The sequence below is a fragment of the Cyprinus carpio genome, chromosome B25 (genome assembly GCF_018340385.1).
Source record: "Cyprinus carpio isolate SPL01 chromosome B25, ASM1834038v1, whole genome shotgun sequence".
NCBI classification, from domain to species: domain Eukaryota; kingdom Metazoa; phylum Chordata; class Actinopteri; order Cypriniformes; family Cyprinidae; genus Cyprinus; species Cyprinus carpio.
In genome coordinates this window covers 20,964,069-20,979,258 of record NC_056621.1, presented here as the reverse complement: position 1 = coordinate 20,979,258, position 15,190 = coordinate 20,964,069, and the positions used below count along the sequence as shown (strand labels likewise).

At 36.4% G+C, this 15,190-nt stretch overlaps 1 protein-coding gene across 1 annotated transcript; it reads right to left on the bottom strand.

The window, feature by feature from the left end:
* Window positions 1-2,324: 2,324 nt before the first annotated feature.
* On the bottom strand, window positions 2,325-14,057 carry LOC109074923 (vesicular glutamate transporter 2.2-like). Its single transcript, XM_042753608.1, has 12 exons — window positions 13,531-14,057; window positions 11,814-12,069; window positions 11,446-11,564; window positions 10,705-10,819; window positions 8,641-8,728; window positions 8,475-8,561; window positions 8,244-8,386; window positions 7,264-7,413; window positions 4,926-5,058; window positions 4,708-4,818; window positions 4,453-4,580; window positions 2,325-4,070 (listed from the first exon to the last, which is right to left on the bottom strand). Exons 1-12 carry the CDS (start codon window positions 13,614-13,616, stop codon window positions 3,741-3,743), a joined length of 1,746 nt encoding a protein of 581 aa, XP_042609542.1. The 5' UTR covers window positions 13,617-14,057; the 3' UTR covers window positions 2,325-3,740.
* Between the last annotated feature and the right edge of the window lie 1,133 nt (window positions 14,058-15,190).

Below are 15,190 nucleotides of genomic sequence, written 5' to 3'. Positions count from 1 at the left end.
AGCACATTTGAAAGCAGCATTCAAGTAAGAAATGTCTTCTTATTAGAGCTATAGAAGTTGTTCAGTCCAGAGCAGAGAGTGATTTTCTGCTTTTATTTTATTGTTTGGGTCATATTAACAGCATAAACCCAAACAGCGGTCAGTATAAGTACTGTATATTATGCTGCTATCACTGTTAATACAATGTAATATAGACATTTGATTTATTTCCCAGCTGTTTAACTTTACAGACATAACCGACTGTGTTTTTGTAACTTAAGCGTGTTTTTAACATAAACTTGTGTGTGAAAGCGAACTTTTAGTACTCGCATGCGTGTGACAGCTGTTCTCTGTCCGCATGCTTTGGATGTGTGTGTCGAGAAAAACATATATCAGAAATTTAAACTGATACCAAACAAAAGCACATGATTTCAGAGCGATATACAAACAGATGTTTTTTGCCAGAGATCTGAGATACGAGCTAAAATTGCACAGCCCTGTTCTGGGAAAGAGGGCGGGGAGCAGCAGCTCATTTGCATTTAAAGAGAAATTGACTAAAACAGCCTGTTTCTGCTTCCACTCAAAATAGGCATTTTCAAAATAATGTAATAAATGATCTGTGGGGTATTTTGAGTGGACACTTCACAGACACATTCTGGGGACTCCTGAGATTTATAAGACATCTTGTAAAAAGGGGCATAATAGGTGCCCTTTAAAAATGAATCTTGCTGCAGCGTTCTGGATTAATATGAGGTTTGGTATTGGGCTAGATTTTTGGGGGTCTGATATTGGTCTGCTATTATTCTAGGCTTTAGTCTTTGGGTGTCTGGTGTTGGTCTAGGCTTTAGTCTTTGAAGGTCTGGTACTGGTTTAGGATTTTGGGGGTCTGGTATTCGTCTGGGTCTTAGAATGCCTGGTACAATTTTGGGTTGTCTGGTAATGATTTGGGTGTTGTAGGGTCTGGTCTTTTATTCTGTCCCATACTCTCATGCCGAGTTACAAATGAATGACCAGAATGCACTGCAGTCTGTTGGGGGTTTTAAATGCTATTGATTAGTAATTTGTTCCCATCTAATTTGCTGGCGGTAATTTGTCTTTTGTAGGTCATTTACCTTAATCAGATCCACTGGTGTAATGAGTCAAATCTATCTACTATTTTAGATAAGGTTTACACATTAGAGAAATCCTGACTGAGTGTTAGATGAATATTAAATAGCTACGTTTTGAATAAGTACATTACAGGAAGCATGATGGAGCGTCACTTTCACAAACCCTTGGATATGTTCTTGCCTTCTGAAAAGTTTTAAAAGAGTACATTTTATGGAGATATTATAGTTCAAAAGAATAAGGTCAGTGTGAACTGAATGTAATTTTTGGACATTAAATTGCATGGTAATTGCAGTTGAATAAAAATGTATTAAAGTTTACATTCATATTTAATGCAAACTTTAACTGAACTGAAGCTGATGTTTGTAAGAAAATCTTACTTGGGACAAACATGTCTGTTAGATTTTCACAAAGAGAGACACAACCATTTCAAATCAATGCCCAGAATGATTTTAATGACTATATCATGCAAAAATAATTATCACACTCTATAAAGAACATCAACTCTTATCTTTTCAAAACCAGAAAATTGCCTTTAAATTTTGGTCCACCAGTCGCAAAAATCAAAGGAAAGACATATTAATGTCTTGATTTGAATAATTGTATATAAAATCACACTTAGTGAGCAATTCATACAGTTTAACACTTTTTGACATCAACAAATCGCTTGTTTGACACAACAATAGAATATAACAATCACTTGTGCACTTCAGTCTCAGGCAAGAGGCCATGAGAAGAGCTTTAGGTCTGTGATAAATTCATCACAAACTACACAAATCTAGAAAACATCTAGCAGAGTTTCAGAACAAATTAAAGCATGGCTCAGATTCCAACCTCTGAAAATGGCCTTGAATTTTCTGACCAGAACAAACATAAGCTGATTCTGATGCTTCAGTAAGACTTTCGCAACCATTGAATGAATTAGATGTTGAATATAACAAGATTGCTGATGTCATCAGAAAATTATTGCAGTACATGTTCTTGACAAGTGTTTTTTTTTTTTAATTATTATTATTATTTTACTGTTTTGTATTTTTTTTGTTTAAGACTTTGACACATCATTTTAGATTACAGCTAGTTTACTAAACACAACATACTGGTTTGTGTTATGAATGAAGAATTAGAGTGAATCTCACAAAATCATGCACAATTTTGGACCATTATTATTATTATTATTATTACACTGACAGCATTGATAATATTTGTTCATTTATTTATCCTTTTTTTTGGGGGGGGGGGGGGGGGGGGGGGGTGTCTTAATTTTCTTAATGCAATATAAAATTCGCTTTTTAGGTGAGATGGAACCTGCACATCCTGACAGGTTTTGTGAAATTCACTCAACATATTACGTCAGCTTTGCATGGCAACACTTAAATACATCAGATGATCAGGATTTGACCATACGCATGGAATGATCTCACTGGCACAATATACATCCCAAATGGACAGCCTCATTTTTTAATACCAGTTTCTATGATAGCTATGGCCCAATAAGAACAGTAAGCACAGATATCACTGACCCAGATTCACAACAGTCTCACAGAAACAGTAAATCCATGTCAAAACACATACTTAAGATAGAAATCACTTGTTTTCCCAAATAACAACATGTCAGTGCATTCAAGGTATCTTAGAAAATGACGGGTTTGTCATCATATGGTTGGTTGAAATGGAACATTTTAAATGAAGACCAGCTTAATACCACTTAAAATACAGGACTGTATTGCCAAGCACACACTTGAATGTATTGTTGATGTAACTATAGCTGAACAAAACTTATACAAGATTGCACTTTAAAAAATTCTCAAGTGTACTTTAGGATGTTTCAACATTTAAAGGTTTATCAATATATTTCACACTTATTTTAATACACATCATCATTCACATCATCATAGCAGGTATGTTTTGCAAATTTGTGCTATTTTAGATTCTTTCTGCATCAAACAGTAAATGTCTATTTTGCTCTACCTTGTCCCAAATAAAGGGACTAGTTTAAAATGTGTAATACAGTACAGGTACATACTGATAAACAGCATTCTTTGTAAGTATTAAGTTATATAATATAGTTAAACAACCCAAATCTTGCATATTTTCTGTAAGGTCAATGGCAAGAGCTCTGTAAACCAGAGTGAAACAATTGTTTCTTTTGAACAAAACAAAGCTGATCTAAACTACCCTACTCTACTCTGATTAGTCCTGACCGATTCAACTAAACTACTCACCTGCCAAAGATACAGTAGAAGACACAAAACTAAAACAAAACTAGTCTAAACCTGCAAAAAAGACCTGTGCTTTGATTACAGATGTCTGTGCTATTAAATATTGTCAGTTGATTAAATGTCATAAACCACAGTAATAACTCAACATATCTGTATTTTTAAAGGAAACATTTACATAGCCATATATATTCTTTATATAATCCTAAATATGACCTTTTCATATAATTACCAGTATATTCTAATCAAATATCTCTGAATTCATTATTCTCTTTAAATATCTTCTCTATTCACTTCAGACTAGATAAAGACTCTTTTCAAAAACATCTCAGACTCCTGTAGCTATGCTTGTTAAGTACAGTGTCTATAATCACTCATATATCTTTTTGCTTTGACCTTTTTTTTAAAGATTTGCCTTGACTCATTGTGAATAAAGATCTAGGAGTACCGGTCTCCTCTATACGTCTGCTCGGTGTCCTCCTGGATGTATTCCTCAGTTTTCTCCCATCCTTTGGCCCATCCCCCGTTCAGCTGCGTCGTGGCCCCATATGTTTTGGCGGGGCCCCCGAAAGGAGCGTGGCTCAGCGTGATGTCACCAGTCTCCTCCGCTAACTCGTCTTCATCGATGAAGCCACACTTCTCCTCGCTGGTCTCCTCCGGATCGGCCCACGGCTGCTTCTCGCCGGATGCAAAGATCCCGTAGAAGATCACACCGCCGTAATGCACCAGCGCGGCAATCAGGAACACGTTCTGCCATTCCTCACGAGTCTGTCGGGCAAGAAAAGACAAACTCAGTAATGCAGTCTTTGACTTTTATTATGTAATTCTTAGTGGCTATGTTTAGAATGAAATGCCTGTCTGCTCATCACAAACTGCACAGAAAGGAGATTCACTGTATGCTTTCTACAATATTTGAAAAACAGCATGTGTAACAACGTGTCAATATCCAGAGTGTCTATTTACACGAAAATGCAAATAGCCTGCCTTGTTGGCAGAAATTATTTATACTAACTCCACCCACCAACATGTGATTGGCCATTAATCGACAGCTTCAGTGGTGTAGATGTTTCATATGTCAGATTTTTACAGAGTTCAGGTAACAATAAATACATTTGATAATGAAAGCAGGGCTAATTTCAGGATTTCTCACCTTGTTTTTGGTCATAGCACCTACAATGAGAGGGCAGACCATACCGGAGAGAGTGCCCACTCCATTAGAAATGCCCATCAGTATGCTGGCGTACCTTGGCGCGATGTCCAAGTGGTTGACATTAAAACCTTTAAGAGGGACGGGATAAAAGAAGAAATCAGAAATATTGGGAGAATTTTATTTTGATATTGTTGAATGCAATAAACCAAAATGGGATTTCAAAACATGAAGCCTGGCAGTGTGTGAGTGTCTCACCTGATATAGCAAAGCCACTAAAACCAACAGCTAGCACCAGAAACGAGATGGCCACACCTTTACTGTGAGAGAAACCAACCACTAACAGCAAAGTGGCCTCCATTCCAAAACCTATAACCAAATGATGTGTGGGTCAAAGGTCACACCATACCACAATGTTTTGTATAAATTCCAAATACAAGACACAATTTCTCTAATAAAAATGTGGTTACTCTTACCTCCACAGTTCATGATTTTCCTGACGGTGGTGGTGGATAAGATGTTTTTGCTGCGCAGGAAGTCAGCCAGTTGACCACCGATTGGCACTATGATGGTCATGACAAGGTGAGGCAGAGCAGAGACCATACCGACCTGACAACACCACACAAAACATCAGTCCTTATGACTTCACTTCACAGGAAACTTCACCAAAATTATGAAAATTTTGGAAGGAAAAAAATAGATAAAGACCCATATGATTTATGTATTTTTATTAAACACAAAGGGAAAATGTTGAATAATCCCTAAGCCACATTTTTAATATAATAAAATTGAATGTTGATTTTTATGATTTGTATGGACTTTTAAGAAAAAAGACTGCTCAATTTGTGCTCCTTCCTGCAAAAGAAAATGATCTCTATGAAGAATTTCGGGTTTCAGACTCCATCATAGCACAGAAACTGCACTTGTTAAAATTACAAATGACTTGCTTCTTGCGTCAGACCAAGTCTGCATCTCTGCATTACTAGTTTTACTTGATCTTAGTTTACCATAATCTCAATTATCACCAGTAAAATATGGAGTGCCACAAGGATCTGTCCTAGGTCCTCTGCTATTTTCAATATATATGTTGCCCCTTGGTAATATTATAAGAAAATACAGGATTAGGTTCCCTTGTTATGCTGATGATACTCAGCTATATATTTTGAAAAGACCAGATCAAATTTCTAAATGATCTAAGCTAACAGAGTTTATTAAAAATGTAAAAAAAAAAAAATATCAATTACATAAGGATGACCAATAATTTTCTCTTATTAAATTCGGATAAGACAGAGATATTAACTATTGGACCAAAAACAGTACACAGAATCTCTTGGATTACAATTTGCATCTAGACAGATGTACTGTTATTTCCTCTACAGTCAAAAATCTGGGTGTTATATTTGACAGCAACTAGTCTTTTAAAAATCATATTTCCCATTTTACAAAAACAGCATTCTTCCATCTTAGAAACATTGCCAAGCTACGAAACATGTTACCTGTTTCTGATGCAGAAAAGCTAGTTCATGCATTCATGACCTCTAGACTGGACTATTGTAATGCACTGCTAGGTGGTTGTCCTGCATCCTCAATAAACAAGCTACAGATAGTCCAAAATGCAGTGGCTAGAGTCCTTACCAGGTCAAGAAAATATGATCATATTACCCCAATTTTACAGTCTCTGCATTGGCTACCTATTAAATTCCATATCAGTTACAAAATATTACTACTTACCTACAAGGCCCTTAATGGTTTATCTCCTGCATACCTAACTAGTCTTCTACCACGCTACAATCCATCACGCTCCCTAAGGTCACAAAAATCTGAATTTTGGTGGTACCTATAGATAGCAAAGGAGGTAGAGCATTTTCACATTTGGCCCCCAAACTCTAGAACAGCCTCCCTGATAATGTTCGGGGTTCAGACACACTCTCTCTGTTTAAATTTATATTAAAGATTCTTGTAATGCATCTCATAACCTTATGCTTCAGTTATATCTGATCAAATGCACACTATCATTCATTTGCTTGTGTTGAACACATCCTTTTTTTGCTTGGTTGGAACAGCAGCTACTCTAACTTTTCTTTATTTGCTTCTCTGTTTCTGAAACAGGATTGGCATCCCAAGGTACCTAGGAATTACACAAGCTTCAGCCTAAATCCAATCCTTATCAAGATCTGAGGTTTGGAACAACGTAAGGGTGAGTAAATGATGACAGAATTGGCATTTTTCTCTTAACAAATAAAACAATGGAAACCTCTACAATGCTTTTATAATTTTTAACATACTTGACACAAAATGTGTGGCTTAAAAATAAAATAGCTAAAAAATACTATATAGTAAAACCTAGAAATACTATACACTAACACTAAATCACTATACTGAAATCCCAAACAAGCCCTGGCTGATAAAACCATTAAACAAATCCAATCTCCCTTGCTGCACTATAAGGCAGTTCTGACCAGCAGAATCAAACAGTGGTTCAATTCCACCTGTCAGGCCTGCAGGATTTATATCACTCTCTCAGCTCAGATGTCGAAGATCAATAACAGTGTCAGGTTTTATTTATGTCCGCCACTGTGAACACACATTTCTGAATGGCCAACATCTCAAATACAATCCAATGCGGGCGACTCAATGCATGACAGCAGTGAATGAGGGTCAAACACGACCGATAGTAACGATTCAAATGAGGCCTGAGAAAGAACTGCACATGAGACCTGATTCATACAGCAAACGCAAAAGCACAATGACGTGCCTGAGATCTGATTAATGTAAACATATTTCCCCCTAAATCAGTTCAGCTGCTTCTCTCACCTTACTGATTTCAAAGCCAAACACTTCTTCAAAGTACGCTGGCTGACTGATGAGCAGCAGATAGAAGGTCCAGCTCCTGCAGAAGTTGGCCACGATGATTGCATAGACCGGCATGGAGGTGAAGAACTTCCTCCAGGGTGTCTTGAATTTCTATAGGACAAAAAAAAAAAATCTAGTTAAAAATTGAGAAGGGAAAGTCTATAGGACACATCTAGCATGGAGATCTCAAGCAATCATTTCACAGGGTGCTTAAAGAGCCCTTCAAACATGATTTTGTAATTACTTCCATCTACAGTCTCTCTTATTAATGAAGATTTTTATGTTCACCAAGGTTACATTTACTTGATTAAAAATACAGAAAAAAATGTGAAATATTATTACAATTTAAAATAAACTGTTTTCTATGTGAATATATTTTAAAATGTAATTTATTCCTGTGATGCAAAGCTGAATTTTCAGCAACATTAATCCATTCACACGATCTTTCAGAAATCATTCTAATATGATGATTTGCAGCTCAAGAAACATTTCTGATTATTATCAATGTTGAAAACAGTTGTGCTGCTTAATTGTTTTGTGTAAACCTTTTTTTCCAGGTTTATTTAAAAACTAGCATTATAAATATCTTTACTATAACCTTTGATCAATTTAATGCATCCTTGCTGAGCATTTTCTTTTTGGCCTTAAAGCTAATAATTTTAATTTCCAGTGATACTTGATTGCACACATACACTCATACTTGATTGCATTTGAACTGAACTGAGCTGGATGATGACGTCACTGAATCAGCAGAGTGTTTTCTATTGTCCTCTTGCATTACTGACACACTGTTTCCCTGTTTAATACTGTAAAGCTGCTTTGACACCATCTGTATTGTTAAAAGCCTATATAAATAAAGATGACGTGACTTGACTAACACCCTGAAAACCCCAAATGTGATTTCATGGGTCCTTCAGATTTGCCCACACTAGGGAACGTACCTCAGACGCCCCCATTAGACTGGCACTTTCTCCAATACTCTCCTCAATGTAAGTCCTCTCTTCATCTGTAATGGTGGGATGATCTGCTGGGCTCTCATATGAAACCAGAATCCAAAACATGTACCAGAGAATCCCAAAACAGCCTGCAACCCAACAGAGAGAAAACCAGAGTCAAGGAATCAAACGCCCAAAAAAGAAAAGTCTGTTATCATTTCAAGATCACAAGCCTACCATATATGTAGAAGACAGAAGACCAGCCTGAGTACTGCACTAATATTCCCGCCAGCGGCATGGCCACCACAGCGCCCGCGTATGAACCTGAAACAGGGTGTTTTCACTGCTTTTATTCTGGGAGTTCTGTGTTAGGGGGACTTTTAAAAAGGGAAATTCTATTTACCACAAAAAGAGGTGGTGGCTAAACGACTTCTCTCGAGGGGGGGAGCCCACTTGCTCCAAATCCCATGGCATGCTGGGTAGGTCACACCCTGGACACACACAGAAACATGGCAAACCATCAGTAATTGCTTTTATTTTATTTATTTGTCATTATTTTATTTATTTATTTTTAATTACACTGAGCTGCTTCATATTTGTTCAAATAAATCTTATGTCTAATTTCTTACAAATTTTGATGGTATTGATTTTTATTTTAATTGTTTTGTGAGACAATTTAGACATTTTTTGATTCTTAGTCAATTTTTACGAATAATTCTGAATACATAATTTATGCCTAATCCTAATAAATTTCCACGTTTAACAATCATTTGTAATTGTCATTGAAACCTTTGACATTTTGATAATAATAATAATAATAATAATAATAATAATAATAATATATGTATATATATATATATATATATATACATACATATATAAATATTTATTATGTATATATAAATACACACACATGCATGTATATATTTAGGAAAAATATGTTATATTTGTATATTAAATATATGTATACATATAATATAATATAAATTATATACATATATACATGTAAATATTTTCAAAATATATAAAGTATATGTGTGTATTTATTTATACAAAATAAATATACACAGTACAAACACATATATTACATAAACAAAAACTTTTATTTTGGATGTGATTAATCGCGATTATTCGTTTGACAGCACTAGTAAATGTATATATATATATACACGCACATTTTTTTAAAACTATATATATATATATATATATATATATATATATATATATATTTATATATATATATATATATATTACATTTTTACATTTATTATGTAATAAAATATTGAAAATCTTACATGAAATACCTTACGTGGGTCATAAAATACAGAGAGCAGTCTAACCTTTAACAAATGAACAGTAACACATACAATCGCATTTCAAATAAGGATTAATGACCCATGCAGACTTGCACAAACGCAGTCTGATCAGATCTGATTCACCTCAAACACACTAATGCCGCCCATTAAATCTTCATTAGCAGCTAATTGTCACACAATCAGCCACTGATAGACACAAATTGCTGCGGCCAGCAGAGAAGAGCACAGCCACAGAGCTAATGTCAATACACACAACACAAGCTACTGTGCTTACAATAAAACCTCAAATGGCTTTTAATTCATATACAGTCCACACTCGTGAACAACAGTACAGATGACCAGCACACAAAGACAGCAAGCAGCTGCTAAAACTCTTTAGTTTGAACAAGAGATGACATCACAAGCCTGTTCTCTCCTTTCCAAGGGTTTGTTTGTTCTCTTCTAATCTGACACTCCTGTGTTTTCAGTGTTGTGCTGATGAACAGTCAGCGGGATAATGCTCCTGAACTTGATGTGACGTCCTGTATATATATATAATCCTTTCAAAATCCTTCATCGCTTGAATTACAATTATAATAGTTGAATTTTAAAGCACAGCCACCACAAAATCAGACTTTAACACCTCTTTTTTATTTTGTTTACTTTTTTAGATCGTTCTGAGGTTAAATACAGATTTAAAATCATAAGATAATCATAAGAGATTAATTTAATAGCTATGAAATTGTTTTTGAAATCATAGCTGCAACAGGAAACACTGGCATCTAACGATGAGAAGAGCAGGATGTTGTTACCTTATTCTAAAGTGTTATTAATATAGTATTTTATTAATGTTAACATGTATAATGTTCAAATATGATGGCTATACTTTATACTTAAATTGTGTTTTAACATTCATCCTTGCATAACATCTCATCTTATAGATTTTTATTGTGAGTTAATTATCGCAAACTCAAGTTTTGTTCATTTTGATCTAAGAGACTGTCTATGCTACAAATGCTGTCAAACTAAACTTGCCCTGGTAGTCATATTCCAACATCTGGCTGCTCTGGTGGGGCTGAGCCTGTAATATTTTCAGTGTAAAACATCTGTTAAGTTACTAATCAGCAAATGAATGAATGCTGTATGTATTGAAAGAGAGGAGAGAGTCTCACTTCGACGAGGCCCTGCAGTATCCTGACGAACATGACACAGCCGTAGTGCACACGAGCAGCAGAGGGGATGAACATATTGAGCGTCGACGTGAGCAGGATAGCAGCACCAAACACCCTGCAGATCAAAGTGTGCACAGAAAGAATTTACTAACGGCTTCTAATGGTTTGAAATCATAGACTGACCAGTTTAACTGAGCAGCAGCAACCGTACACTGACTGAAGGAAAAAAAAATAATAAAATAAAAAAAAATGTATGTTCACAAATAGTTTTACAAATGAGGATGTCCTCAAAGGAAGGTTCTAGGTGATTTTGTCAAGTTTTGCTTACTTCTGTCCCCAAAATATGGTTACAGTAAGTGGGTACACACATACACACAGGTCTAACATTTTAGGTGTGAATGAATAATGACATACTAGTTATCTAAAAATATGAGTCTATTTCAGTCAAAGGGAGTTTTGTTGAATCAGGAGGTGTCTCACAGTGAACACACAGAGCACGTGAGTCTGTCTGCTGCCTAATGAGCTCTCCAGAGGCTCTCCTGCATTCAGGCTTCATGGCAACCAAATAAAGCACACAGAGACATGATTTGGCCTTTAAAAAAGCATTTATACTATTGCCCGATATAAACCACTATGTAAAATAAAATAAAACATAAATAAATAAAAAGTTGTTATAATAAGAAATTAATTGTAGCCTATTAAACCATTTTTAATATGGAAATGAATGCGCATGTGAAGTACCTGTTGGCAGCCAGTCGTGAGGATATATATCCTCCTGGGATCTGTGTCACTATATAACCCCAGAAAAACGAGCCGTGGATCATTCCCACCGTCTCCGGATCCCAGTTAAACTTCGCTTTTTATGAAAAGACAAGACAAATGCGCACGGTTAATTCATCTAGTCATTCATAAGCGTAAAAAATCACGTTAAACGCTTCGAAAGAAACATTTTGCATTTGTTTTATTTATGTTTTTATTATTTTGTGTAAGTGTGGATGTTGGACTGTTTCTTCACATAAAGGACTGAGATGCTGAGATGCTCTGGTTGTCAGAAGACCCGAGGGAGGAGCCGTGGCCCCGACAGGAGGTTCTCTGGCCCTCGCTCTCACCTCTGTGACGATGATCTTGCCGCCCCTGTGAACGGTGCTGTTATTGACCATGCCGACGATCGCGACTCCGAGGTTACAGCGGATCCCGAACGAGATGCAGAAGCCGAGGCCGCTCATGATGGCGATGATGTAGCGGCGCGGGAGCCCGAAGCACGTGCAGTCGCACAGCGGCGCTTTCTTCTGCTGCAGCGGCGCGGGCCGCCCTTCCTCCGTCAGCTCGATCACCTCACCCGCTTTCTGCTTCTTCTCCATCACCCTGCGAGGACACATTCCCACAAACACATCTCTCAACGGCTGCAGTTCTTTTCTTTCTTTCCATTTTTTTTTTTTTTATTATCATTATTGTATTTATTTATTTTAATTTTCTGGAGCGTTCTGGCAGCATTAGTTTAAAGGTATTAAATAAAACAAACAAGCAAACAAATAACCATTAAAAATATTCGATCATCACACAAAAACGTCCCTTTAGCGTTGGCGAAAACAAGGCTACATAGAAAGTTCATATAACGATTAATTTAATTGATGTAGCCTAAAATACAGAATAATACAAAATAGATACAAAATACATCCCTCTGTTTTTAGAAACCATTGAGTTTGTCTCAGTCTGCGAAGAGGGTGTTATCAAAAATGTTTTGATTTGTTTAATAATTAGGCTACGCAAAATTCATCAGTCATTCAGCAAAAGTCGAGGAATGGCAGAATTCTATTGTATATCTCTGTTCTGATCTATTTGGTCACGACTTGGCAAACTGAGTTATTTGAACCGCATTGCAGCATTTTTATCGAAATGCATTCCTATAGCTTATAAAAGCAGACGTGACCATATCTTGGTATAGTACAGGTTAAATATGATTTATTTATTTATTTTTTCGTTGATGACACATTCTGTGGCTGCTTCAAGAGATTAATATACAGTATAAAATTAAAACATCTAAATAACATATTACATGACACGAAATATAAGAAACATAATTTTATATGACGTTGTGGCATATTATTAACCGTTGTGCATTGGATCAAAGTGAAGATGTTTTATTTATTTTTTCCCCCTGTGATGAAACCATTCACTGTTCCGTTCTGACTCTGAGCGTTTCATAATCTCTGGCCTAAATGCAATGCACAAAACGCTCTGAAAAAAAAAAAAAAATCACTGTTTTCATAACACACAACGAATTTAGACGATTTTGACAAGCCAAACGAAAAAATAAAAATAAAAATAGGAATTATCCTCAAATCTGAAATCGGATTGTGAGCTAAATCATCACAGTTTTTATTTTTTTCATTTTATTGTTCACAAATAAATAAAAAATATACCAATATCAATAATAATAATTTAATTAAAGGGAGTTTTCATGAATAATTAATTGAGTCAGGAGCGCCGTGGGCAGAGGAACGGTCCTCCGAGGAATTCTTTCATCTCTAGATCTATACATGATCACATCACGATCTTTAACGCCTACAGTCATTTCTGTAGTATTTTCTCGAAACGAAAAATGTCGAAAAGAACGTGCTACATCACAAATTGATGAATGATTATGAATTATTTGATATGTATAGCCGTCCTTATGTAGTTAGAGAAGGAAGGGAAAATAATTTAAATTTCAGTAGACATATAAATTGTAGCCCACTTGGACATCGATATAATAAACGAATAATATTTTTGTGGAGATCATTTTATATATATAATCTAATTTATTGAATGAAAGTGGTTTGATACCTGTGCATGTGTCCCAGGGTTTTCCCGGCCAGATTCCTCAATCGTTCCTTCCCGGGGACCAAAACTCGTTCCTTCATCGTATCCATCTCCAGAAAATATATATTCCACTCGATATTAATAAGAACTTTTAATTTAAATTGGCTGTAAGATATTTCAGCATATTCCTTGAGTGTGGAAACCTGAGCAGTATTCTTTTGACCCGGTAAAAAGAAAAATGCTGTTTTATTCCTCGTAGACGACCTATAAATCAGCAAGATAATTAATCAGTTAAAAGCTTGAATCACAGTCACTGAAATGTCCTTTGAAACTCCCTTTCCTTCCTTCGGTTTTCCATTTTGCCGACATATTTTCAACTATAAACGAGAATATTCCATCAGAATTCACCTTCGAAAGCAGGAAAATGACAAAGAAAGAGCACGAAGAGGATTCTGGCTCGAGAGAAGGCGCGCGTCCGTCCAGCGAGTGAGCTGCGCGCTCCACACCTGCGCGCTCCCCTCTTTCACTCATCAGCTGCTAAAAAAGCATGTACTGACATCGAGCTATTAACAAAGAGCCACTGGCAAACATATGAATGAGTCATGTTATATTAGTCTTAGATGCACTGAGTGTTTTTTTTTTTTTTTTTTAAACATACACACCTTCAATTAATCAGTTTTCATTTGCATTATGGGCTTTTGGGACGAGACAATAGAGAGGGACATCGGTGGGGTCAGAATCAGATATTTATCTAATTTCATTTATTCAGGAAAATTCATCGTAGAAGATCACACCGAATCCAGATGGTTTAATAATTTAGGGTAGGGCATGGTTCTGAAACCTGTCCTGGAGTACCCCCAGCCCTGCACATTTTGTATGTCTCCCTCATCTATCACATCTGATTCAACTCATCAGCTCATTAGTGGAGACTGCAAAACCTGAAGTGGGCGTGTCAGATATAGGGAGACATACAAAATGTGCAGTGCTGGGTTCTTCATGGAGAGGTTTGAAAACCACTGAGGGTATGAAAAAAAAGACTCTTGTGTTTTGTAATACAAATAATGACCACAAGCGGGCGCTCAAAGACAGGTCTGCACGTACTGGAGGCAATGCAGTTGTTTTTACAAAAATTTTTGTCCTAATATCGAAAGCTTTATGTCATTTTTCAAAACTCTAGAAAAATAATTCACAACTGATGATCAAATCAATGAGTATGAGGACTGTGCATGTTTAGGATCAGTTTCAAGATGTCTGTTGTTGGGGGGGGGGGGGGGGGGGGGGGGGGGGGGGGGGGGGGGGGGGGATTGGTGGACCAAAGGTGAGTACATCGTTGCTGGAGATGGCCATGTTGCTGCTAAGTCCACAAATAATTTCTTAACAGAAGGAATTTCGACCTTCAGTGAAAGATTTGCTTCAGCTCTTTCCTATTTGTTTGTATCAACTTGGTGGTAACAATGAGGAAGTGAGCCTTCCAAGGGAAGGGTGCTACAGAGGCCACATCCTACCCATATGGAGGTGACATGTGGACACACTTATATGGACTGACCAAGGGGGCAGAACTTCATATGGATTGGTTCTATGAGGTAGGTCCTACCTGAGAGTAGGGATATAACAACTGCCATAAGAGACTGACAGAGCAAGCCTGTCAAGGGAAGACAATATTTGAAAAATACACATATGGGAT